The sequence below is a fragment of the Varroa jacobsoni genome, unplaced genomic scaffold (assembly GCF_002532875.2).
Source record: "Varroa jacobsoni isolate VJ856 unplaced genomic scaffold, vjacob_1.0 scaffold_781, whole genome shotgun sequence".
NCBI lineage: Eukaryota > Metazoa > Arthropoda > Arachnida > Mesostigmata > Varroidae > Varroa > Varroa jacobsoni.
Genome location: NW_019213683.1, coordinates 447,737 through 475,240, shown reverse-complemented (window position 1 = coordinate 475,240; position 27,504 = coordinate 447,737). Strand labels below are relative to the sequence as shown.

The window sequence follows — 27,504 nt, the reverse complement described above, 5'->3', positions numbered from 1 at the left end:
AATTGCTTCAAGCTCATCTTATCTCAGGTCAACCGAGCGACTGCAATATTATACCTTGTGCCACCGATTGTTTCTTTAAGGGCATTATAAACCTATACGTTTTTTTCTACGCAAACTTTGGTGCATAGAAATACGTACAACAGCGTGAAAAACGTACGAGATGCAATAGCATGAAACCGAGACCGCGTAGAAGTAAGTCAGTGGGCCCCTAGTATATTGCGATTCTGTGCATGTGTGCATGCTTGGTCACGCACTCTTACACAGACTGTTTAGGTAGGATATGCCAATTACATGGGTCGATTATCGTCATTCTTCAAACAGAGTTTGGGATGCTTTCAGTAGTTAGCCTTGTGTACTTGGTTCGCAAGATCTGTATTGACCATGCCACTCAACATATATTAGTGTATAGTAATAAAAAAATGACTGGATATGCTGTAACTATACAGAATTAACTTTCTAAATTCAGAATACGCTGCCAATGATGGGCATTAATGGAGGGCCACTCAGCATTGAATTCGATCAAGCCAAAACAACAGACATCTTCTAGAAACTTTTTACTGGATGGTAGGCTGAGATTCGAGACGTGGAAGCTCACCTAATCGGGCAGAAGATTTCACAATTCCTTTATACTTTGGATTCATATTAATGGCTTTCTGTGGCTTTCCATCATTAAGTAAGAATTGTCAGACCACTCTAATTAGCCTGCTGTTTGTTACTTCATCCAGAATGGCAGCCGGCGCCGATTCTGTTATGTCTAAACTAGTTTTCTAACTGTAACGCCGCCGGATGTACTGCAATTACACTATATATATAGATGCGAAACTTAGCGTTGTAGTCCCTGTTCAGTCGCCGGTTGGCCACAGGTTCCTAGTTCCAACGAATCTGCTGGTCCGTCGCGCTTGAGAGCATCCCACTCGACTACCAATATACGTTGAGTGAGAAAGGGGAGAAAACTAGGTAGACCCAGCACTAGAGAAGGAGGAGATCACTGCGCCGAGGCCCCGAAGGTCAGTCTCGCAGCGTGCCGGCGGAAGCATTAAGCGAGACATCCGCCCATCCCAAACAGTTACCTGTCCTGAAATGGTGGAAGTACCGAATAACAAGATAAACGTACGCTTACTTCTGCTTATACGAGTCGCTGAGTCATATAATGTCTGTGGTAGGCTAGTAATATCACAATCTCCATTGGTCCCTGGGCAGATTCTCGCTATATTTTGATTGTAAGTTCCGTCGAGGTTATGAGACCATCCGACCAGCACCACCACAACTATGTGAACCGACTGCGTGTGTGCTTACGTCAGCCCTCTCCTTTCACGCATTAAGGATATTTCAGACGTGAACCCTCTATCCCACGAAGGCCTATCGTCAGAGTACGGCGTTGTGACTTCCCTTGTACTTAGTCGTCCAAACATGTAAGCCAGTGAACCTTCATAGTACGAGGCCGTATCAACATATTCGAGTATAACACTGGCTCACCTCATCGTCGGCATCACAACTGACGCTACGTAGCCTTCAGCAAGCCTTTTCTGTTGTGAGTCATCGTAGAAGAAGACTTGTAGGCCTGTGTATGGATGGTTGGATTTCATCACTCAAATTACACGACCATGTAGCACGCCGAGACAGCATAAGAGCGACAATAATTATGGAGGCGACTGTCGTCGTGTCGAATTGAAGAACAAGGTGATGCGGCAAGGCAAGCTACCATGAAGATCATGAAGATGTGACAAGCAGAGAAACTCTTTGCGTGCGTTGTGCTTTTTTATTCTTCGGACGCATGTTGCGCTAGACACACGCTGAAGGGGGTGGCACAAGGTGAACAAACGTCTAATCATTATGTGGACATTTGTCATTGCCGCTGTTTGTCTTCAAGGATGCGCGGTCATAACCCATGCAGGTACTTTAGATATACTGTAGTTTAGCTTGACACGGAATTGGTATAGTCGATATTTTGTGTGATGCATTCGAAAGAAAATTAATGCTTTTTCACAGATAACTTTTATGGGAGACTATAGTTTGATGTTCTTATGTCACACACCGGAGTACATATATTATTCGAGGCTGTGTTGAGCTTCACATATATATGTGACTGTCATATATAACCGACAGCGGCATATTCTACAAACGATCGTGCTTATGATCGACAAAAATTCACGTTTCATAGAATAAACAATGACATATAAGCAACATGTCCACTTTAATGTCGACTAATATATATATGTGTATATATGGAAAAATGAAAAAGCATAAACATCTCAACCGTTGTATTTATTTGTGAACATATATTGGCTTAACTACAACGTACAAAGGTGCTTGCAAGTTTGCGGCGTACTACTAAAACGAACTTTAGGATTCTCATTGTTTATATTATTGGTACTTAGGGCGACTACGAAACGTAAACTGTAACTTTATGACTTGTACGTTTATGGAACTTATCGCAGTTACTGAGCCTGAATCAAAATTATGCTTAGACATTTTCCGTCATACTGGTCGGCGCCGGAAAGCGTTAGGAGAAACAAAGGCTTCAACTTGCTTCATTTGACAACACATCTCGAAGTCACTCGATGAAAACAATTTAATTTGTTTTCGAATGGTGATTCGGCCGAGGAAACTAACCATGATAATATATATAAAAGAATTACGTTTTTTTAAGCTTCAGGGCTGGTCGCTGATGCAGCTTCTCGTCCCCAAGATCACTGTAGTAGTAGTAGTAGTGAAGTCTTTACAAATGTCACAAACGATGGAAGCAGCTATGTTTAACGTGAAGTAACGGCATAGTATTCATCTATTAAATATGTAACGCATCGTGATAGCTAGGCGTTAATTTCTGTACATAGTAGATTCTAGCGTCTGGTTACCATCACTTATTTGGCATAACAAGTCGGTGTTTTTTTTTAGTTTAACTATAACTTGAGATAAAAAAAAAAGTGTGCTCATCGCTTAGAGGGACGAGATTTTCAAATATCTTTAAGCTACCGACATTCTATTCCATTACTGACACAATGATGCAATATGTCTAGTAAATAAGCTGAGCATTCTATAAAAGATTATTTAGGAATATTCAATAGTTTCCGCCAGGTTAAGTTCGCAAATGATTATCGAAACAAGCTTCTTTTAATTATTTGTCCGCTCCTTTTGTTTTTCAGAGGCAATTTTCTCGAGTCGTTTGCGAAAGCAGCATTTTCCTAAGGTTGTGCTCTTTCGCATGGCTCGAACTGGTAGTAAAGAAATTGTCGGTAACAGAAAACCTACGTAACTCTAATTAATAACAAATACAAAATGAATGCCTTCGTGTATCGTTTAAACGAAATACTACTGGTATATTGCAAAGCGCAACCCCGTCCTCTGTTACTTAAAAACACTAATTTCGGCGAATAGGCTCTAGTCCGTACATTAGTGGCTCGTTTCTAGCAGGCCCTATTCTGCTGACGGTTTGTTACATGGAGGTCGAGGCATCTAATACTACACACTGAACTAGGGTTTTCTTGGCAACGTTTTATCCCTCCCGCGGCAAACTTTTTCGCTATAATTAAAGCTCACGTCGATTTTAGCGGCTTCCGGCGCTAAAACAGTGGAAGTTGATGTACCAACTTTACAGCTTCGAGCGGTTAGCTCGCAGAGCTGTCGAAACATTGCCACTGTTTATCTCCTTCTGTTTGCTTATGTCACCAACGAGAAGTGTCCGCCCATTGTTGTTATGCTGATAATCATCATTCTTATGGCTGGGTACAGGTTTTAATGGCGTATGCCCATATTCATCGTCAGGCATAAACTCATTGTCGATGGCAATTGGTCAAAATAAAAAGAGTTAAAGTGTTGCTGTCCATCATGATTTGGAGTTCCTTGAGAGTTTGCTAGACCGAGGTGCGCTACTTACCCGGAACTTGATATTTTTTCAGATCCGGCCTGTTTTGCCATCTGAACTGAACCGTGTACCCTGTTGTCTTTCTGCTCCCTCGAATGCATTGTGTCTCCTTGAACACGGCAGTCATCGTTCTTCCTTTACGAATAACCAAGATGTTTGGGTATAGCAGTAGATTCACTTCCGGATGTTACATCTCTGAGCCGTACAGCCGATTCTGAGCGTAGTTGTATCAAAAATCAACGGCGCCACGCTTAGTTACATTAGAGCGGGTCGTATCTATGATATTTCTAGCCCAAAAATAATCCCTGACACTGACTTCTAAATATATAAAACAGGAAATTTGAAAGAGCGACAGGAAAAATAACGATATGCGCCACAAAAGCAGCAAGTTTAAGGAATGTTTTTCCACGGTCACAGCGTGAAGTTGATAGCTAATTAAATAAATTTAATGTTTGAAGAATACCATGCCGATGACAACGCTACATGTATGATGTAAAGTAGTAATTCTAGATTTCAATAAAGGAGAAAAAGCTTAATTGAATGAATCAATATTGTTCTATTACTCTCTTTATTCACACAGGTTGTAAAGTACGTGTCGTACATGGGATTTGAAGTCGCGACTTTTCGTCTCTTTCACTTAGAGCCCTCGCCGTGCAAGTCATCGCGTCCGTAAAACGTACTTTCAATTTATCCGAATTGCTAGAAAGCTATTTAAGTAGTATTTAAACGCTTAAGACGTCTTGCAGCTTGCTGTTGATAACTCTACCGCAGACAGCTATTCATCATCGAGAAACAGTTGCTCTTATGTCTGACAGTGGTCCGTAAGGTGGATGTGGCAAATCTTACAGATAACAAAATATTTCCAGCTTATCGAACGATAGCGTAGAAAAAAAAAGGACACAAATGGATGTGGGCGATTTTGGCTACAATTTTTGCCATGTCGCCAAATAACCGTTGTAATAAAGCTCACAAAATGACACAGCCGGGAACGTGTTACAGACTGGTAGGCAGGAAATCTGTATAAAGAGAGCCGGACGATGTGCATGCTGATTATAAGGCGAAGTTCGTTTAAACTCTGCGCTTTGATTGTAAGCTTTTAGTTAGAGCAGGTAAATGTGCATACGCTTATACTCATACTTCATTAGATAGCCGTCAGCCAACCGTTGCTCTTCGCCTCAAGTGACAGATACTCAAGATTCATGTGTGCTGTGATGCACTTATATAGGAGCCTGGTAAAATGACAAGAGTTGTATATGGCTTTACGTTAATGGGTCCAGCACTGGTCAACAACAGTCGACCTAATACAAGCCCCCGACATAAAACTAACATCGCTCGGTGGATCATGGTAGGGTCAACTATAACGATGTATCAAGTTTGTTTTATTATGATCAATATAGTGATCTGTTAAAATTTCAACACACGATTTTTTTCAATGGAATTTTCAGGCCCATCGGGTACTGGCCGAGAATGTATGGTCGACGAGTCTAATCCACGCGGTTGGTTTGATCCTTCCAACGTATACCCCTGTAAATTAACTCAAAAATGTTGTAAGGAGTATGGAAAGCCTGCCTGTTGTGCTAGCAAACCCACATCTGAAATCGTGTAAGTACTGCAGGCAGAAATGTTTCGTTCAATTGTTTCTCTAATCAGATTTCTCAGTAAAAAAAATGTGTATTCAGCTGAATTTTAAATTAAACATATAACTTTAGCACGTTATGGTCGGTTAACCAAATAGACTTCTATTCCATCTGTCGCAAATCTAGTTTATCTTAATCAAAAAAAAGCCTAGCATTCGTCCGTGCGAAAACATGGCAGAGCCAAATAAAAATCAATTTTTGTTTCTACGACAAGTACTATTGGTATATACGAGGAGTGCTTCCGCCTTCTGCGGTAATTTGGTAAAATATAGGACGAATGTTGACAAACGAGGTCACTGTTCATTTGGTTGCATTATGTATTTCTTGGAAGTTGGCTACAGGGAACTAGGTGGTCCGCGCTTCGTTTAATTCTCGGTCTATCAACCACTGTTTTTCAATATAGCTTTTTTAGCAAATTTTAGAAACGTAGTGAAAAGAAAATTCGTCTTTTTTTCAAATATGAACGGCGGTATTTGATTTAAATTTGGCACAACACCTAAATGGCGGGCGGAGGCATTTAACCAATGAAAGCGTATGACCGATCACTGTATTACAGCGAAAAACTATTATGTTACGTAAAACATTGGTAAACAAACAGATGGTTACTTGATGCAATCTGTTAGCACTACTTGAGACTAGCATGATTATATGGCCTTGCGTATATAATACATTGATTTGACTTATTGTTTTATGCTGTTTCGCAAAATTGAAGCTTATTAATTTGTCACTTAAAATCTTTCGAATGCTTATAGGACAAAGAAATTCTCACCTTTATAAAAAGCTAGCATGATCCAGTATCGAAGCGTTATAATCAGCGTTCAGCGAATTAAGTCGTTTTATTTTCGGCCCGATTCGACATTGTAGATCATTACGGTAGCAGGGCCATATAAGGATTGCTTTTTATCAAGTTTCTCTATCGCACAGGTCAGCATCTATGGAAAACTGCGCGTCATTGACATTGCAGGCCTTTCTTTTTGTTCGCTCCACCATTGACTCGATTGAGTTTCAGGCCTCACTCATCATAATGAAAGAGAGCTCGAAGTCACTCATCAGTGAAGCTCTTACAAAAAAGGGTCCTATGAAAGCTTCCATTGATATACGTCTAGATCTAGAATTCTTTCAATCGTACACCCGATGTTTCTGCGCGGTTCACTAATCGAGTGAATTATTCACGCTGTGTGCTATCTGACTGTATTTAAGCTTGAACACCATTGGGGTTCAACGCCGGAGGTTCGCGAAACGCTAGGTCCAGTGAAGACCGATTTGAGCAGTTGTCACAAAACGCGATAGGTTTATTAGTACGTAATATTAGATACATATGTACAAATTGATCGACAAAAATCAAAAGAAGTGTGCCTATTCGTCAGACGCACCGGTGCGTACCCCATGTCCTTGTTGTTTACGGTACCCTTGACCTGCTGACTACAAGCGGAGAGCCTGTTCGATCAGGCTAGCACCCCACCATATTTCGATCAGATGAAAGCCGATTAGAAGAATATTTTCTGTTCTGTGTGCAAAGTTCACTTTATTCGCCGACTTCGAGGCAGTCAATGTTTATTAGCGTTATATGGGCTCACAATTACTGACGCAGTATTTAGAGCATAAAAAGTAAACATACCCTCGGCCATAATCTACACGAGCATCCCCAGCGTTCAGTAAACTTGGGCAACGGATGTAGGGGCCGACGAGGATCACAGTAACATAAGGTGCGTATTTTAGACATGGCTGCTAGAAGATATAGTTTCACAAAGGAACTTCAACCGATCGCGGTAATATCCCATTGTACAAGTTACGGATCTATTATAGATGTAGCTCTATCATAGCATATGAGCTCACGCCATGCACGAAACCCTCCACGCTCCGTTTAGAGCCTGGCGCGGAAGAGGTATAAATGGGAAATCGGCTATTTCTGGGCAGGAACTCCCAGCTGATTGCTTTAGCTTTGCTGAGGTAAATAAGTAACTAATTACTGGGTTCTTGATTAAGGTTTTCCATTATAGGTTCGTTGCCTGTTTCTTTCGTCTGGATTTAAATTCGAATCATCGTGCTTCTGCTTGATGCAAGTAGGTCAAACGACCCCGTACTAGATAATATGCTTGCTGGGCCTCGTTTTGAACAGATTTACATTTTCTGAATTCGGACACTTCGATCCGCAACTTGGCGCTGGTGGTGCAGATGCTGCTGGAAAATCAAACGTTTTTTTTAAACGTAAAGGAGGGTTCATACTCTGCTTTCACAAGCAGCTGAGATTTTTGTGCAATTTATGTGGCATACCTATTTGACTACTTTCAAAACAGTTTATCTAACAAAGGCGCAATATTATGATATTGTATGCCGCAAATGAACGCAAAGACCAGGAGTCACGCGCTCAAACTCCACCAATAGCAGATACTACACGACAGGCGTGATTTAAAAAAGAGCAAATAAATAACTGTGCTTACGCCTGTGTCAGGCAAGATTGAGCGACTACAGAGCGTTGCTGGTCAGCAACAGTCCGCATTAATTTTTCGAAATTTGTTATGCAATATATATGACAGTAAATCTACATATAACAGTTAATGGCTTATAAGTTTTGACTCATACAGGTATGTACTTATTTATTCAGTTCCTCCGCTTTGCATACATGACATCTGCAGGCAAGAACAGCTTTTATTGTGGGGTGGTTTGTTCTCCTTTCTGACGGTGCTCGCCGTACTCATCTATTGCCGACGGACGGACGTGCGTCTGTGCGAGGGCCGAAGGGTGAACTGGTGCGGACGCAACCGGGTGAGGACCATGCACGACACTTACTGATTAAATAACCATTATTATACCCGCTTCCCACGGACGTCGTGTGCTACTTGTTTTCTGCAATAAAATGATTTACAAGAAACAGTCAGTTTTTGTTAGTCGTAAAAAGAGTGCTCTCAAAACGTCGAAATGTTACAATGATCGTTGATAAAGGTAACGCTAAACTTTGAACACGAGAAATGCACTGAAAACCAAAAACATCGGTGGAAAATAACGGAAGCCAAGGAGGGGCAAGCAAGTCGACAGACCTATTTACGATGCACAATCTAACAGGAGATAGGAACGAACTGTCAGCCTATTTACTCAGGACTCGGCTCGTTCCGGTTAGTATACTATGTATATCATTTAAATCATGTAGACATTTTTCTCACAGCATGGTGGTAAGTTATGTTGTGTTTTTGTTAGATTTAACTATATTATTATTATTATTTTAATATTGGCTGACGCAGGTAGCCTTCTCTCAATATGAACTTGAATTTCGCACGGGTGCATATTTTTCAGAGTGTGTTATTTTAAAGTATTTTATTAATACTATTTTAGAATTTTTGTTTAGCTTTATGCCATGTCACCTTGTTTGTTTCGTAGTGAATACTGGTCCACTTACTCACCGCACATCCTGATCTCTGCTTAACCTATATCTGCAATACCTATTTAGTACGAAAGAAAATGTTGGCTGGATAGCACTCTTCTGCGCTCCGTTTTCCAGTTCCCTTTTAGTCCCATGTTTATAGCTGTCATGATGAAATTATGGCTTCCCGGCGATAGCACTCCGCTGGTCCGCCCTCTATTTGTTTCTAACTCAGACCTATCGGCAGAGTGGGAGCATATTCAGAGTCATACACCCACTCGTGCGTTCGGTACTCGCGAGGGATGTTGCAGCCCTGAGACACATTGGGGAGATTCCTCCTAAGGCTAGATGACGGTGGCCGGCTTTTAATTGTCTGAATTGCTCAACGCCGTATATGCACGCTTAATTACCCTCCCTTACTCTTGGTACACTTAGCGTGGTACTACGCATGTTGTCTGTGGTGAGAAAAAATAACAACAAAAACACGAACACGCTAAAAGTAGAAACCGATTGACATCACATTTCAACCAGGACTCGTCTCTAAACAGGTTTTTAAAACTCGTTCATAATGAAGAAACCGAATAAAGGTTGTGTATCTATCCCTGTGCGCGTATAGCACAAGCCGGTTTTTCCGTATTATTTATAGTTGAGGTTCGGTCGGTGACTATGACTGGAAATCCTTAGTTTGAATCACTGCTCGCTGTATACAAATTATGTGTTAAAGCTGCTCTTCGAGGCCGTTGTCCTCCGCAAGATAGACTAGACAAAATGAAACTTCTGAAACTTCGTAGGCAGCTAAGAGACATCGTTCAAGACTGAGCTTACCATGCCTATTAAGTATAATTAATTGACCCTATATTTTGACTCACATATTTAGAATATAATTTTTCGAAGTCGTTCCCCTTAGATGACATCAAAACTGTGATTTTTAAACTAACGGAGGCAAAAAAGTTTCGCCGTCAGCTATTTTGATAAAAACATTAGATACTTGTGTATCCTGTGTTGTGTGAAGTTTCATCAACCCCAGACTGTCTTCTAGACTAGGTAACTAGCTTGATCGGTAATTAATGGTAACGGACATGGCTGTGAGTAAAGCTCAGTCTACTTACCAATGTGAAAACTGTGAAACTGTTACGTGATTTTTGAACATTTATTTGAGTTATTGTTCACTTAATATTTTTAATTCCAATTTTATTTTTTTGCTAAATTTCTAATCGTATTATTTATGAAGCTCATTTACTTATTTTGTTACATTTCAGCCATCAGCCTAACCCTAATCAATTTGCTCAAATAAAATGCTGTCAACATATTGACTCAGTTCAATTGGACTCCGTCCCTTGTCCTTTTTCAAATTTTCAGACCCTTAATCTGTAGAGGGCCTGCGCAAAGCTTTTTTTTGTTCACGCAAAGTCAGGACCATTACACAATGTGGACGCACGCGGACAGCATAAACCTTTCCTAGCTAGAGTATCTGTGGAAGCTGTAGCACATGGGCTTAATTACAGTACATCGTGTGCCTTTATGTTGCACCGAGATTACCGTCAGGCTGTCTACAAGTAGCTGCCTCGCCGTTCTATTACCTTTTTTAGGAAAAAGTCTCCTGGCATGATTTTCGTTCAAACGATAAGTGATAGTAGTGCATGCTGTAACATGAAAACGAAGAGATTGTCTTTCGATAATTATGGCAGAAGGTAAGGGATGAATGAAGTATTGAATGTCTGTAATGAAGACCGAGAAGAACGCGTCCTCTGTTTTGTACGGTGAAGTGCCAAAAACATATGTGTTTTTAATCGTCGATCGACGAATCGACCTTTCCAAGTTAAATCGAAGGCGATGTCATGAGTTTGAGGGGGACGTAAATCAGTACAAGTCAATGTATAATTGTGTAAGAGATCAATTTAACGAGCGAGCTATTAAAGCTAGGACTTTTTACGTAGTACTCGTGGTAAAGCAATACAGGAGAACTATATACTTAGTCATGCGGCAGTAATACAGAACGTTTGCGTTTGAACGGCGTTCGACGAAGATTTGAAATGCTTTAGTAGGTAGTTTGTCATGGTGAGCGTGCATTTATCTGTGCATTTAATGCTTGAGGAAAGCCCTTTCAGAACCCAGAATAATGACACAGGCTTCAGATAAGTTCGGGCTTGGGATACGAACGAGAATTACGTAATGGCCCTAGAGGGAGCCACGCGCACAGATTATTAATTGTTTTCGGTTGTAGGAAATAGACGGCTTATCCATTGCGAGTAAGTAAATGGTTGTTATGAAGATAAAAGCGTATCTTTATATAGATCATGGGAAGAACAGGACGGAAAATCTGGTTTAATAACATTTTTAACGGTCCTGATGCTTTGTTACTCTGGCTGTTTAGTGGTTAAATTTACTATGCCGATGTATACAGTAGCTTGAATTGTTCATGATGACCTCACCTAGAAACTTTATGGCGTGGAAATCAGGGAGAAGTTTTTTGAGAACGATATACGAGATTTGATCTGTGTTGCTGAGTTGTGCCAAATATAAAACGGCGAATCGCCTTTGATTTTTATTTTGAAAAAGATTTTCCAGCTTTTGATTTACTACTTTAACCAGTAAGGGAGATATTACGCCACCAAGTTTCTTCTTGAAAGGTGTGTCTGTTATAAAAGATGGGCATTCTTAAACTTGTGATGAAATTGTTGCTGACCGCTGCGTTCAATGTTAGGCTATACGTGTTTTAACAAGATGGCGTACCCGCTCCAATGAGAAAATTGGTCTAGAGCTGGCCGGCAGAGCGCATAAGCATACCCTGAACTTTGGGCATTTCTGCAGTCCAAAATCTCTTCCAGGTCAAAATCTGTCCAAAACCCTGTGACTCGAATAATCGAACAACAGCCTGACAAAGCTCGATATAGAAATGTTTAACTCTTCACCGCCGTTATTAAGAAACCTTTAAAAAATATTGATATCAGCGTTTTGCAGATGCCGCGTACCTGTAAAGGATTTAAGTCCCGGATCAAAGTGTTCCATCCAGGACATCTTTATCGCTATATACAAAAGCTATATTTACATTTAGTTAGATACAATCGATACACGCTACATCACCAATTTATCTCGAACACCGTTTAAATGTTTAACGTATTATATTATCGAATCATTTTACATAGACGGGTTTAAAAAGGACAGAATGTAGAAGTAGAGCATGCAGCGTAATTTTTCGAAACGCCTTCTCGCTAATCAACTAATATATCCAAAGCGTATTAACAAAGGAACTAAGATCGTAGGATCGGTATAAATAGTTTCGTTTGGGAAGAGTTAAAAATTCATCCAACTACATATTTATTTACGCAAGGCAATTTAGTGTATATATGCATATATATCCAAGTGGTTCGTCACCCTAGAGCGGAATATTTACATAGATGGTGATACGATGATAGATATTACAGAAGTGTTTTTAGTGGTTGTTTTTTATTTTTCCTTGCTGTTACTTTATAAGAGGTATGGACAAATGCATGCACGCACGACTGGGATGTCCGGAGCTACTTCCAGTAATTCATGATAGGGCTCAAACCTGGGATTCACTCAACGGTGCTTTCGAATTAGCTGAAAGCCTAACTGCTAACTAAGCAAATACCCACTAATCAACGACTGTCTGCTGTACCTCCCTGTAAAGATTCGGCAATGCTTTTCGTATTACTTCAGGATCTTCGCAAAGAGCGGGCAGAAGAGCTACCACCATTCTCTGCTTCTTTAATGCCTGTCTGGGCCTCAGTCAACCTTCTAACGGATCGTAAAGTGATCAATATAGCAATAGCCTCAAGATTTCGGAAACTTCTGTACCCGGAATATTATACATAATTTCAGATAGATTTCATAGTTTGCGATTCGCTCTAATTTTTGCATCAATGTCTGTCCAAGATTTCAGGATGAGACATCATGGAAACAAGGCAATAGTAACAAACCTCTAGGTTACGTTGAATGTCACTAATCATTTTAGCAAGATAACAAAAAAAAAAAACACCATTAAGCCAGCAAAATGAATCAGGGGTAAGTAACTGTGAATGTATAGCTGCAGCAGGCTAACGGGCTTAGTTCAGTTTTCACCAAGGCCTTAGAAGACGTGTAGTAGGTTCCAATCTACAGCTTTGCAGTAGGTTGGAACCTACTACACTAAGTTAGGACTAACGTTAATCAAGGTCAGTAGTATAAGATCAGACTGACGAAATAATTATAGCAAACCAACAAGATTGCCATAATATTTCAGACAGAGAAACGCAACCGTAACGGGAAAACGTTATGTATTTAAGTAACAGTTTACGCTTAGTAGTGAGCGACATCAACCCCCTTAAATTAGCTAGGTCGAAAGCCACACAGACGTTAGGAAAAGCCCGTGGACCTTCTCAGTATATCATTAGAAGCTTGTATCAAACTTCGAAATATCTTTGGAGGAACCAGCCTATGAGCAAAATATACTGAGACAAGCTTTCATGGGACGCGTTTGTCGCCACATGGAATGAAACGGGAGGGTCGATACATTCTGAATAAAAGCACACAGACAAGTCCTACCGACAAATAAATAGTTATCAAAATTTTCGTATTATTTAAATAATTTGTGCCCCGGCCTTGTAATAATTAACTAGCGGATAATGATGCTATGGTACCATCGTGGTAAGATATTAGCAATCTTCTAATGGTCATTGTGTGGATATCTGTTTGACAATAGCATGTCCCCTCATTGGCCAATTATTGAGCTTGGAAATTTATTGCAGTGTCTAAACTTGTCAAACTAGACTCTACATAAGCGCACACTCTACTGTGAGATAATAGGGACACAGCTATCAGTAGCTAAATTCCATATGCTTTATATTTGCCTTTACTATAAAGTAAATTTATCGCATCTGGTTTGCCTAGCATCTGTGAGGACAAACAAGTAGCTTGGTCTTACCGCTGCAGCTGTCTACAAGCGACTTTCGAAAATCAGTTTATTTTGACAAAGTTACTACTACAATCAAAGTTACTACTGAGAATAACAGTGAAGCAAGCCTCTTAAGGTGTCCGCAAATAAAGGCCGATCACAATCTCGTTTATAACCTTAGTCACTTTTGCTGCCGCCTTAAAAAACAACACTTCATTCTGCTCTGTACATATCACCCTGTATATAAGTTGAACTTGGATTCTCATTTGGTTCGAGAGCCGTGAGGCTTACGGAATATTGGCGCTAGCTTCATTTGCTGGCAAGCCCAAGGTACATTCAAGTGTGTTTTTCCAAATGCTATTGTTCTTGAGGTTTCTATGCAGACTTGTTTCCAATATCAAAGTCAAACTCTACGCAGGTTCCATTTAACAAGTCCGTTCATTTTATGTTATTTCAATGGAAATAGACCCTTAAAATCATATTAACCCTTTTGTCATACCCTTGAAAAGGCTCGAAATATCATTATTAACTAAGTATATCCTTTGGGTTATCCGTGTGTTATTACCTTGTTGCGACCGAGCGTTAGCTGTCGAACTTTCGTTGTGGGTACATTCGATAGATTTCTAATATAAATAATAATGCCGTAGCTCATGGCTAGCAATTGTAATTAGTTCAAGTTCTACTTTTAAATGGTAATATTTATTTTGCTTTATTACGTTTTGGCTGTCGTTCACGTCACAAAACAAGGGATGCTACTTTATTTTAATCTATACATTGAAAACTGATACTTAAATAGTACGTAACCTGTGTAAATATATGAGCTGTTTTTTAAACTGAGAATTATAGAAACATTTTAAAAAAAACCTAAGAACATCTAACAAAAACACTTGAAAGATATTGGAGCTTCTCGGAGATTGCGAAACCTGTTGAGAATTTCCTGTGTATTCGGCAGAAATCATTGTAGTGTGTGTCTTCGATTCGTAAACAATGGCTTAAGTTAAATTAAGAAGTAGACATTTTTTTTTACCACAGGGAAAATTTAAAATGAAGCGAACTATTGAACAATTGGCCTAGATACAAAAATAAGCTACCTAATGCGCATTTTTTACGTTGTACATACTTCTGAAAGTTTGTTAAAGACACGAGAAACCTCAAATAACACAAAAAATGTGCCGTAACATTATGTTCTCATACTCTGCTTCGTTCGCCTAATGGCACACAAGATAAATGAGAAAAACCAGGTAAGTAGTCCTGCTGCACAATGCGACTGACGATAGACATATAAGTACGTATCAACCAAGTAAAGCTAAAATTTATATATTGCAATTTTTGTGGCTAAATATGCTGCCGTAACCCCACGAGACCTTACAGGCATTAGCACCCCTGCAAACAAGCAGCAAAATGTATGTCTCTGTTCTTCAGCCGAGGGCCTAGGGGTATCCCGGTGGCTCCGCCACGGTAGTAGTAAGCTGATGGTGGGCACTGCCGGCCACGACACACACCCGCATCAATATGTGCTTGTGCATGTTGTTTGCTGATATATATGGTGCGTGGGTCTCACGGTATGGACCTTGTAGAACGAGGGAAGCTTTAGCACTGTAGGAGGTCATTCGTTAAAACTCGTTGTCATGTTGGATTGTTGCAGCGACGAATCATACAGTGGGTGATGAGGTCAACAAGGAATAAAATACGCCTGGCACCTAACAGTAACTGTGAAACCTTTTCATATGTCGAATTAGGCGACTAACGGTGACACAGCCAACAGACGAAGGCAGCAATAGGAACGAAACAAGTAGTATTCACAACTATTATATGTTTATGCAGTGTAGTTTGCGGCTCCGACGCAGAAACGTGTACTATTAGCGTTTAACGCGATGTATACGATATAATTTGTATTGTATAATTATTTTTATTACTGTCATATCTATTACTATGATAATAAAAAAAAAAAAGTGAAATGAAATGTTTCGTGTGGCCCAAATTGTGTGGCCTATGCGGTGTGAATATTAAGATCTTGCTTTCCAGAATGGCCCAGAAGGACATTTCTACAGTTCTACACTTCTACAGAAAACTCATGGTTTTCTTGCGAGCGTAGGACGGCACACAAGAGGGCAGACATAGCAAAGTAACATTTTAACAAGCATATTATACAAGCCGTTCTGAAATTATCTGATCTAGTGATATGGTAATTGGTTGATACTAAGTGATGACGTGGATTTGAAGAAGCAATAATATGGATGCGCGGTAAGCTAGAAGTAATAGCAGGCACGCGGAGGAATAATAAAAAAAAATAGTCAAGGTTTGAGTCATCTAAAACAAAAAGCATTAAATTGCTTAAGAGCTTACCTAATACTTAGGGCTACCATTACCAAAGTGAAAACAGCTGAATATCATAAAATAAAATTCTAAGACACAATAACTACTATGCGACTAAATAGGTCTTGTAATTACCTTTTTTTTATTTTTTGAAAAATTAACGCCTAAACATCAGAGACCTTTTGTCGAGATTTATGAGAAACATTGATAGTCGACTTAACCCTCAACTTAAAAAAAATTACTAGAAACTGCGACTAAAACGCGTATATATATATATATATATAACGTTCTTGCTTGACAATTCTGAGTCTTCCCTTAGAGCATGAAGAGAATCTGGCAAAAGAATATGGATGTTCTATAGGCGTAATTGTCGAAGTAATACTAATGATCAATGTATACGTTTCAGTGTTGTGTGATGAGACGCTATTGCACAGTTCACCCAGGTGGGGTCTTGAAGTAGAAAAGGGCGCAAGTCTGAATCCTTAATTATACTTCTTTGTAAAGACCTTACCTATAGTTATTAAAACAGTCTTACTTTGAGGGCCCGATTCTTTTGAATTCAGATCTATTCTTTTTGGCCTATTTTAATCAATTTTGCCCGGAGTGCATAGCTGAAGTCCGGGGCACGACCATGCTAATTTTGATAGCTACGGAATAGGAACGGAGCCTGCGCTACTTACGATACATTATGGTGGTCTGCTTCACTAAGGCCATGCTCCGTCTGAATTCAGTAATCTGTTTGGTTTGATCGTTTTCTGCTAAACGCTTTCCATTGACAGTACCAACTATATAATTAAATATAGGAACAATTATGCTAGATAATTTGTATTCACGTATTTTATTTGTACGATCATCAACGATTTCATTGTCAAGTCAGGTTCTAGCATTACGGTATAGCTTTCCATGTTACAAATTCGAACGGTACATAGATGGTAGATTTGTCTACTATCTCTGTGCTACTAGGATCTCCTCTTCACGGGGACTCAAACGATTGCATATCTACACCTGGTAATGGGTTCCGACGGACTATGTTACTTTAATGTATCACGTGCTGGTACAGAACTCTGAAATATAGGAATATTAACAGGTAAACCATAATGTCACAAAAAACATATCATATTATAAATGGTATTCTATAGTTCCGAAATGACCTGACAGATTACTTGACGGCCTGAAACTATTACATCGCTAAACGTTTCGTACCGACGATTGCAACAATTTATGAACGTACACGTTTTCCCGTCAACCAACAATACGATACAATAAAATAATAATTATAATAATTGATCATCAGCTGTATACCTATACCGTTTACCTCCCGCCTATTGCAACCATGACCAGCCCAGCAAAAGATGTCATTGTGGAATCCAGAAACCAAAGCGTGCGTCGCTGGTGATATGCGACCGCTCCGATTAAAGCGGCCAAAGCGCAAAATGCACTTAACAGCGATCCGATCGCGTCCAGGACCAGGGAGTGGGCGCTCACTCCGCAGGAAAGCATCGTGACTCGTCGAGCTGCCCACAGCTTAACCAAAGCCAAAGTGGCACACACTATGGAGGCGATTGACGAAAGAACTTCGAGTAACGGCATCTGCGGACAATTAAAAGACTTAATAGTTAAATAAAAGAAAAAACTTCATATATACTAACTGACTAATAAATGGTTCCATAAAATAGCAGTCTAGTCCTGAATAACGGCACGATAAGACTCAGTTATTCCGTTCATGAGAAACGTCAAAGCGTTCAACGATAGATGCCAACTAACTAACTAACTAACATTTGTAATACAGTCTTTATAGCCCCATAGAATTCGATGTGATGAATACGTGATTGTATACCATATGCGGAAAGGAACGTCAAGCTGACACTGACGATTCAGGGTTCCATCAGGAAAAAGATTAATATTGTTGAAACTCTAGTGTTACTCTACGACAAACAGTTTATAAAACGGATAGTCTATAGACAGCCTATGCAGTTAATTATATTTTAGGAAAAAAGTTCTTGAAAATACCATATTTTGCATTACTTAATTACGAAACAATAGGTAACTTGTGCTTGTTGAATAGGCAGAGCTTCGCTTAGCTGAGAACTCACAGTTACTGGGTTCTCTCTGCTGATTATTCCAGTGACAGCCTTGATAACAACTCCGATCCCTGAGACGATGAAAAGTATTCCGAGCAAGCTGCATACCCTACAAGTCGATATAAATACATTAGCTATAAATTACTTGATTTGAACGACTGGCGTGTCTGGCTAACGGAAATTAACGATAAATCATTAGTGACCTTTTTATTCATGAATATAACTATGGGCGTGCATTGGTAGACTGATCGATAGCACGAAACAAAAAGAGGTGCGCAAAAAGAAGGCCCGCCTAGATCGAGGCTAATAAGGCTGCTTTGACAGCTTACTGACATTTAATATTGCTTTGATCGACTAGTTCCTAGTCTAGGACTAGGAAGTAGTCGATCGACTAGGGGGTGTCCGGTGCTAGAGGTTAGAGCTTTCGAAGAACAAGCTGCAAACTGATCATTATAGTCGTACATCGGCTCGCAATTTACCTTTATCGAATTCAATGTGAGAAGGTTCCATTGTCGCTCTGTGCTAACTCGGATGCTTATTAAAACTTCATCCTTCATCCTGGCCTCGAACGCTTTATATTCTTAATAAATGACATATGAGAATAGCGTCTCAGTTTAAGCCAACACCGAAGTCCGTGTCGCATAAAGGATTTGGGATTAGAGATAAAACTGGTAGCTGTATTCTATGATAGACTATTCGAAAAGAGGGCACACTTCGATGGTACATTTGCTTGCACAAACCCAAACCTACTTGACAACTTTTTTCACCTGAAAATAAACCTTATTTAACTTTGGAACAAGTATTACTAACTTGCCATTTCTAGAACAAATGCATTAAAACGGCACAATCCTCTTTATGGTTGTTTAAATTTCCTGCAGTCTAAAAATGGGGTACAGAATAATATATAGCCCGACAAGCACGACTGTAGTAATTGCAAATGTGATTTTACTGAAAGTATGTTGGAAGTTGTTGAAAGGCAGTGTATGATAAGCCTTTTTTATAACGTTGTCTGTTAATTCGTTAACTGGCTCTAAGTGCCCTTGTATTTCTTTTTCCATTCTATATCCTGCCTGTTGGGCGGAAGCCAATAGCGGCTGCCCAGTAATCTATTTCCAAGTTGTTTAGCTCGAACCCCTTTTTCGAATCATCCTTAGAGCCGAGATGTCTGGCCTATTCCATGCCGTTGGGCGTGCATGATTCGTAATAAGTGACGCGCTTCAACGCTGCAAGTGGTGTCCCAAAATCTAGACAAATTAAGAACGCGACCTAATTACTTAATGTGAGCGTCTACAGACAAATAGATCGTTTAGGTTGAGGAATATGTTTCGTATCAAGGGTCTGATATACACTGAAGCATGCTTATATAGCGAGTCCACAATAATCGTAAGGTTGCACTCCGTTTCGGATTAAGAATAAGTGATGCGTCATTGACTAGCTATAGTAAATCATGAAGGCCAGTTTCTTTTTGCGCACCTCTCATAGCCGCCAAATTAACGAGCTTAGTCTCGATATTATATATCTAATGAAGTACTGCATAAGTTTTAGGTAAGAAACTTACAGAAACTCCTTATGGTTGAAGGTGTTGCCCTGGAACTGCCAAATTACGATAGCCGAAGAGATCAAATCCAGCAGGCATTCCGCCTAACAAATTATTTAATAAGTGACTTACAATATTAGTTCGCGTTTAAATTATCGTGATTATCGTGCTTTTCCGTAACTTGAGTAACCTTACTCAAGCAATCACTGTTTAGAGTCCCCAAGTAGCCGTATTTTTTTTACCTAAACCCACGTTTTTGATGAACTGTTCAGCGGCTAAATCGTTCAAGATACCATTTTAACGCCAGATAGTAGTAAAACGTTGCATTCAACAACTATTCCTTAGTAGCGAATCGAACAGATTTCTGTAGACCAAGACAACAGCCGTATAGCTAGCTCTATGGGTATCGTCTGATGAAGGCGCCGGGTTTGTAGACCAGTCAGTCAGTCAGTCAGTCAGAAGTATACAATAAAGTGAAATAATTGTAGCTATTAATTAGCTTTTTATTTCCTGTTTGGCTTTGCTTGCTTGTGTTATTTGTAATTTAATTAAATCTAAATATAGTATGATATATGAATTAAACGTACCATCTTAACCTCACGAATATATATCCGACAATATTTCCAATCTGACGTAGTGCGAACGTGGTACTTGGGTCATTTGAAATTACTTCAGCACGGGCTTCATGTCTTTAATATTTATCGTAACTTACCTCAAATCTATCTCGTTAAGTTTTGTGTTCATCAGCAACGGTGGTTTCGATACAAGTTTTACGTATTCACTATATTTCAAACAACGATAATATAGCTATAGATAACTAGATGATCGTGTAATGTATTGAATGGTGGACAAATGTTGGAAATAGGTACTTAATATGGAAGTGATGTCTTTTGAGCAGCTAGATGTGCAGCGTTTGTGTCGCCTGCTCGTTATGTAAAATTGCGTACATAGATTTGTGCGCGAAGGATTTCCGCACAAATAGCCTATCAAGCAAGATGTAAAAGGTAAATAAATAAAGGCAATATCAGAATTTGGCAATTTAGATAGAACAAATAAGAAAACAACCAGTAACGGATTGCCAGGAACTAACTATGTTACTTCATGCTAACGCTAATCCAGACAATCAAAGCCTCGATACGATACTTCTCTATTCGTCCCGTGATCGTAATAAATCGCCAATTTTGAAAATTACGACAGCCATTAAAACATTTACTCGAAAAAAAACTTCCCTTACACCTTTTTTTCTTTTCCTTTCCTCCAAACGAATCTTTACGGACAAAATGATGATCCGGTTACCGGAAGAAATCCACATTTAGCACGCTTATACGTACAGGCAAGGACGGCTTGCGGCGGGGCGAACATGCTCAAAATTGCTCAGAATTCAATTATTTTTATGGGATTTATTAGTTTCGCCCGCACAACTTCCCACCTCGTACAACTGGGCATACGAAACTAGTTTAGACAATAGGCGGCAACTAATTATGATTAAGCCATAATAAATATTCCAATTGGATAATGACAAATCAATAACCCAAGCGGATAGGAGTCGACAAACAAAATGTTTCAAAAATCACAGGATGACATATAATACAATGGTTATACCCTTTAAGTAGGCGAAATAAACAATCCTGTCAATAGCGAGAGTGCAGCTTTTCTTGAACAAATAATTATTAAGGTATCTTTAGCTTTCTAGGACCCGTTAGGTTTTTGGAAGCATCACCAATGATGTGCACATACGCTCCTGTGGAAAAAATCAGTCTAATAGGTTTATGATAATGTATTGGATTCTGCAATGTCTATATAAAGTAACATCTCGAGAACTGGATTTACGCAAAGTTGTACCCCTTTTTTGACGAGTGTATCCACATGATAATGAATAGTTTTGATGAGATCACTCCACTGATCCTACAGCTGAACCTACAGACGACAGAAGCTGCGTCAGAAGTTGCGCCTTTTGTAAGCTGAACTTTTGCTCTAATAAATGCTAATCCAAAAGATCTGATTACACACTTTTCAGTTCCATCTAAGTTACTAATAGTGCTAATCTTAATCGAATCTTCTTAAAGCAATTTAATATAGGCCTCTTTAGAAAGGCCTGATGAACGAGTTTTACATATAAAATGGAAAAAATGGCAAATCTTACCGAAAATGCGTAGATGGCTGCACTAGCACATTCGCTGGCCAAAGCTAACCGGACAAAAAGAGAAGATCATACATCTTTAATTATGTATGTAAAATGTACACTTTACTATATATATATATATATATGCAGATATAATTCCTGTCAAACAAAAGATTAAAACATATTATTGTTCTTATTCAGTTGAAAAATATCAAGGTGTTACCCTTTGAGGTGGTGAGACACGCGAGACAACTAGGCGCAAAGGGTAGTACTGCACTACGGAAAAGGTGCGCAGGTCTAAATGCATCGAATAACTAATGGGTCTGAGAACCTGGTCATGTCTTGGCTCACTCATCTCAGCAGATGTTTGCTTTTTGCTAAAAGTATAAATGCCTCATATATAGAACCCATACATATTACAAATTGATTAGTTAGAGATCAGTCACTTAAGTTAACACTTAAAAAATGAGCTGCTTCTTTTATTTGCCGCATTATGTTACTGATCAATAACTCGAAATACGGCTAGTGTGTAATTACCAAGAAGGATCCACTTTTCGAGGATATTCAGATTTGACGTACCTACGCCTATTGCAGCAAGTGCCACGTCAACGACGACCGAAAGAACAGTCACGCCGAGAATTAGGCGGCGAGCGGTTAAGCGGGCCGTGACTAGATCCGTGAACAGACCTTTCTGAGTAAGATCAAAAGGACCTATTCCCAGCGGATCGGAGCTGCGTCGTATAACTTCGACGGTGCTAGTTTTTTGGCCTTCTCCAAATGGAAGCATATCGCTTGACATATGCTTCACCATCGGTGCATTATCAACCGCTTTGTTGTGGCGAGAACTTCCTCAAACCGTCGTAAAGTCACTGATTTTCAACACTGCGAGATGTACCTTTACTTTAAAGATTGCCTAGGCGAAACTGAAGCTTGAACGGATCCAGTGCAAATCACCGGTAACTGCAATTGGTCACGTGTTAATCTGGTTTCTATTGGCTGATCCCGTGCGACACATCACAGTCTAATGGAATTCAACGCTTTTTAACAAATTATTAACGGCATGCTAAGAAACGAATTGTCAAGAATTGTTCGTGCAGTAAGTATTTTAAAAAAAGAGGTTTGATCGACGGGACCATATTCCCTGGTCTGATCCCGTTCGATGTAAGCCTTGTGAGTTAGTCGCCTTTCGTCTATTTCATTTTTCTCATAGTGAACATATGTGAACGCCCGAAAAATATCGTTTGTTTAAGTTGTTTGTCTCTGCGTTTCGTGCGTTTTGCGGTACCACCTGGGCATTCTGTAGAGGCGAAGAGGCCAACTCTGAATGGACCGATCAATCAAATCGTTTTCTTCCAACAGATACGCATGTAGTGCGTACGGTTGCCCAGTATATTACCGCGTGCTGCTATCTGTTTACTAGAAGAATATGATATTGCTTTGATATGTTTCTCACTGTATCAGAATTAAGCGAGTGGTTTGGAGTTAAGTGATGCTATTAGTAGTACATGCTTTGGATCATTACATGTAATCCCTTGTGAGTTTCGTACATTTAGAGCGCGTCCATATATACTTCTAACGTGTCCACGTTACTATAAACCTGTATTAGCATCAATTCAAATGCAGTTTCCATTGCTAGGCAACCGGCATCTGTGACCTATTTGATACCTATGAAGTACTTTAAGGGGGTAAACTTGGTCATGCTGTACCATAGTAGGAATCCGCACATGGTCTCAACCAATCCACATAACGAGGGAGAGGTACATCCCAATTGGAGCGCTATTCTGATTTGAGACAAAGAGAAAGTCGCTTTGCAATCATGAAATGTAGGCGTTTACTTCGGGAGCTAAAATCATGGCATTTCGACATAACATATATTATCCTGGATATACAGATCACATGTGAATGTTATCACGCTTTTTATTAAGTATTTATATCAATGGTAATAACTGCTAATCGGTGTCCTCTCTTGACCCATCATCTCAGCCGCTGAACAAATCGTTCTTTTTACATGGGTAAGCTCGTACCATTTATTACTACTAATTATTCATTACCTAATTCAGGCCGTATATGCACAGCATTCTTATTGATATTAATAATTTATGATTTTTCAGCCTACTGAATATTATTGTGCAGAAGTCCTGAACCTTTTAAGCGAAATTATTCAGTATATGTTCTCTCCACCAACTGTTGTAGAATCTTGCAAAATAGGTCAGAGACGAAATTGAAAGATACTTGATCCTCATTGAATCCATATGACTTGTTACTATGGTCCTCGCGAAAAAAACACTAACTTTCCAATCGACTCAAATGTTTTAACATGTATATAGACGAAATATCTCATTTGGATAAAATTACGAAGGTCCTTTCTAAGACGTGCGTCACCAATAATCAATACCTACTGAGAAGCTCATCGAATAGGTGTCGTCCATACTCCTTTGCTTGAGCCCCGCTAAGCGGGCATTATTCCATATATCCATCAAAAGTTATCCAAGCGAAGGTGCCAACGACAGCTTCGATGGCGAGCGAGGCGATCAATTAGCCGCCCATAATCTTACACATACATTGGACAAAGCGTTTGTGTCAGTTTCGGAAAGGTAATAGACGACAGCAGATGCCCCCTTATAATATTACTAGCGCATGGATGCTATCGGTACCGAGTAAAACTCTGTTCGTTGCAAATCCTCGAAGGGCCCCACTCACTGCGTGATTAGTATTGTCGATTTGTGTGCCATGCTTGTTCAGCCTATGGCCTATTGTGTCTAAGTCTATGGCGATCACAATTAGTGCTGGTTCACCAGTGTTGCCCGCGTCTAAACCACCTCAAGCTAGACCGATATGTGCTCTCGGCTGCTGGTGCCGTTGATGTGTACTCCCTGTTTTATAGGTCCAGTGGGGCTTGCGGAGCAGGATCTACACCCAAGCAGAATCCAGACAAGAAAGGTATCCACGCCTGGTGCGCACAAACGCTCCGTGTAGCGGCCTGTTAGATTGGCACCCAGCTATTAACTAACGATTATGTCTCTTACTAGACCTTCCGAGAGCGGCCTTTGAAGTTCTCCCCTCCCCAAACGGGAGAAGTTGTAGCAGTTTTCAGTCCAGCTCCGCACGACATCGTCTGTGTCTCAAACTTTACGACAGAGCTGTGTTCTAGCACCTGAAGCCCTGCTTGGCTAACTCCGATAAACATCCAACTATTTGGTTCTGTTGCCTAAAAGAACAATTGTATTGTGTGCTATATCGATCTTTCATTTACTTACACGTTCATAACAAAACTGGTTCTCTGTGTATCTTAACAGGCTATTTCGAAAGGTTTAAGGAATGACCTAAAAGTAATTGGCAAGGTCATGCCATTGAGTCTATACCTAGCCAACGAAAATAAAAAATATTTTTCGGATCATTCATTCAGTCGTTCTGTATCCTTTAATGGTTAGTCATATCATAGCAGATTACGTATACGCATTAGCGTTTGAACATTGGCTCTTTTCGCAGAAGAGAGCTGTAACGTAAATTCAATCGCACCGCCTGGCATTTAATTAATTGTGATATGACTAGTTCTCTATTTTTGACGACTCATAATCTTTTTTAGGACTTGTAGTGGCCACCACTATACTAATTACTATCGTACATATTTAGTACCCCAGTATTAGCGTTTGCCCACATCTTTGGCCTAAACGACAGCTAGTCTGTGTAAAGAGAATACGTTCTTGAGTCACACCCCAGTATATATCTACATATACTACTTTAGCAGACACTCACTTCCGCTATAAATAGATTGACTTCGTAAATTAGAACTAACTGATAAATTAGAGACTATTGTTCAACCATTAAGGTTTACAAAGCATTTGGTGCTTGAAGAGATTGTATAAATCTTCGAATTGACACAGTACCGCATCGCGCATTTTCACAATGAGCGACTACTGAAGGAGGACAAATGTATTCGCCATTTACTATCTGTGTGCACAATCGTCTTTTAGTTCCATTGCTGGTGTATGTTAACGACTAATTGAAAAGTTCAAAAGCTACAATCTGCACGGGATACGCTGCCATCGTACGAAATAAGAAGAATTAGAGATTGGCGTAGTGCAGGTTAATTGGAACGTATACTATCACGTCCTTCAAAGGTCTACCCTAGTTATAGTCGGAGAAAACGAGAAATGAGCTGACGCATCAGATAGTCCTCGTATATTTCACGCTTTCAGGGACTTCTACATCGGTAAAACATTCATTGTCCACAGCCGCCCCACTGCCGTAGACGCTGACCAATGGGAATGATATTAAGGTCATGTAAAATCGAGACACTCGAAGAGTTATTGATTCGAGGCTAAAGGCTGACTGTGGCCGTAAGTAGTTAGTTTGCCCAGCGCCAGCCGCTCACGCTGACTAATCAACAGTAAACGTTAAGAGGGAGTCTTTCATCTGTACCCAATATAGATGCGTCGTCGTAAATAGACACTTACACGAATACAGTTCTGTACGAGAAAACACATAGTTTTCCACCATCCGAGTTAAATCATTCAAGTCGAACATTGGATGACATCTAAGACAAAATCATTGATCAGAACGAGGGTCTTTTTTTTTCTCTCTCACTGTGTGTTATAACGTACGACTAGCCAACTTAAATATTCGAAAACACGACTGTGATTTTTCGATAAATACATACGGACCAGACATGTCTACTCAATTTTTTTTTGATATATAGGGATGCTTTACGTCATTTAGAGCAGACGGATAATATGGATATGTACAGTTGCAGATTTGGTGCGAAAATGATGAAATGATCTTTGTCTACTAACGTCTAATTTTAAGATATATCTACATCAGTCCAATTCACTTGGTTGCTTAATTCGATAAAGTTCTTTCTGAGATTGGTATTCGAGGAATAAGTTTCGTGTAAAAAGCCCATATGAGTTCCATATGTAGATGTGCCAAAAAGATCATTTACGCCATCAAGAAGCTTCTATAAATGGCGAATACGCAGGGTGTGGCCGTGTGCCAGTACAATTCCTATTTGCTCCGTCCGAATTATAGCCAGGCTTAGTTTTGCCCATTCAGAGCTAACCATGTAATACTATTACTTACACCGCTTTGGTGTGTAACGTACAAAGAAGAGACGAACGTATCGTATACGAAACTTTCATTGCGCATAGTCACAGGGGCCGTGTTTGGATGTGTTTTAAATTCAAGTTAGCGAAGTCGGCTAAAAAGAGTTCTCTTTGTCTAGTTACTAAGTGCAACTTATATACCATGGCGACCTTACAATAGAGACTAATTTTTATGTTAACTAGAACCGAACTGATCGATAGAGCTATACACAGTAAAAACAATTCTCGCCACTATTCGTGTACATTGGTGTAAATGTAACATCTGAAATAATAATAGGAGTCAAAATAGATGTACGTAATTGTATGTCATACATGCATACTAATCATGCATGAGTAAATAACACATGTTTAGTGTGATAATTGCGATAAACTAATTTATGCGGCTGCCGGCCGTCGCTGAATATATAAACAACTTTACTCATTAGACGATTTAGGCAATCCGCTATTGACAGCCGGTTCATTTGTAATTTGGTAAACTCGATAAAGTTTCGATCAAATCTGGGCTGTTGGTCCGGGCTTCCGAGAGGCATTATACATCTGCCACTGGCAAGCGTAAATCGGAAAAATGTACTATTTTACATTATGACTTTTTTTT

At 39.7% G+C, this 27,504-nt stretch overlaps 2 protein-coding genes across 10 annotated transcripts; one reads left to right on the top strand and one right to left on the bottom strand.

Annotated features, from left to right (window-relative positions):
• Window positions 1-869: 869 nt before the first annotated feature.
• LOC111263680 (uncharacterized) lies at window positions 870-17,499 on the top strand. 6 transcript variants are annotated; one of them, XM_086969746.1, is made up of 5 exons: window positions 870-1,894; window positions 5,308-5,464; window positions 8,136-8,265; window positions 8,443-8,612; window positions 17,409-17,499. In XM_086969746.1, exons 1-4 carry the CDS (start codon window positions 1,834-1,836, stop codon window positions 8,557-8,559), a joined length of 465 nt encoding a protein of 154 aa, XP_086825872.1. In that variant the 5' UTR covers window positions 870-1,833; the 3' UTR covers window positions 8,560-8,612; window positions 17,409-17,499. The 6 variants fall into 6 exon arrangements, with proteins under 6 accessions (XP_086825872.1, XP_022694742.1, XP_022694741.1 ...); XM_022839007.2 differs by having other exon boundaries at window positions 17,362-17,451; XM_022839006.1 differs by lacking the exon at window positions 17,409-17,499 and adding an exon at window positions 15,397-16,174.
• LOC111263678 (transmembrane protein 163a) lies at window positions 16,877-26,485 on the bottom strand. 4 transcript variants are annotated; one of them, XM_022839003.2, is made up of 6 exons: window positions 26,265-26,485; window positions 21,829-21,872; window positions 19,707-19,789; window positions 18,116-18,257; window positions 17,383-17,657; window positions 16,877-17,131 (listed from the first exon to the last, which is right to left on the bottom strand). In XM_022839003.2, exons 1-6 carry the CDS (start codon window positions 26,332-26,334, stop codon window positions 17,104-17,106), a joined length of 642 nt encoding a protein of 213 aa, XP_022694738.1. In that variant the 5' UTR covers window positions 26,335-26,485; the 3' UTR covers window positions 16,877-17,103. The 4 variants fall into 4 exon arrangements, with proteins under 4 accessions (XP_022694738.1, XP_022694737.1, XP_022694735.1 ...); XM_022839002.2 differs by lacking the exon at window positions 26,265-26,485 and adding an exon at window positions 22,387-23,038 and having other exon boundaries at window positions 19,707-19,741; XM_022839000.2 differs by lacking the exon at window positions 26,265-26,485 and adding an exon at window positions 22,387-23,034.
• Window positions 26,486-27,504: the final 1,019 nt, after the last annotated feature.

Bases quoted from the DNA above. Each gene is read 5' to 3' on its own strand.
- LOC111263680 (XM_086969746.1), top strand. From the start codon at position 1,834: ATGTGGACATTTGTCATTGCCGCTGTTTGTCTTCAAGGATGCGCGGTC. The intron at 1,895-5,307 runs GTACTTTAGATA...TGGAATTTTCAG, and splicing joins CGCGGTCATAACCCATGCAG to GCCCATCGGGTACTGGCCGA. The intron at 5,465-8,135 runs GTAAGTACTGCA...TGACATCTGCAG, and splicing joins AAACCCACATCTGAAATCGT to GCAAGAACAGCTTTTATTGT.
- LOC111263678 (XM_022839000.2), bottom strand. From the start codon at position 22,618: ATGGTGAAGCATATGTCAAGCGATATGCTTCCATTTGGAGAAGGCCAA. The intron at 19,790-21,828 runs GTAAGATTTGCC...ATAATTTGTTAG, and splicing joins CAGCCATCTACGCATTTTCG to GCGGAATGCCTGCTGGATTT. The intron at 17,658-18,115 runs GTTACCTATTGT...AATTGTCCGCAG, and splicing joins TGCCTATTCAACAAGCACAA to ATGCCGTTACTCGAAGTTCT.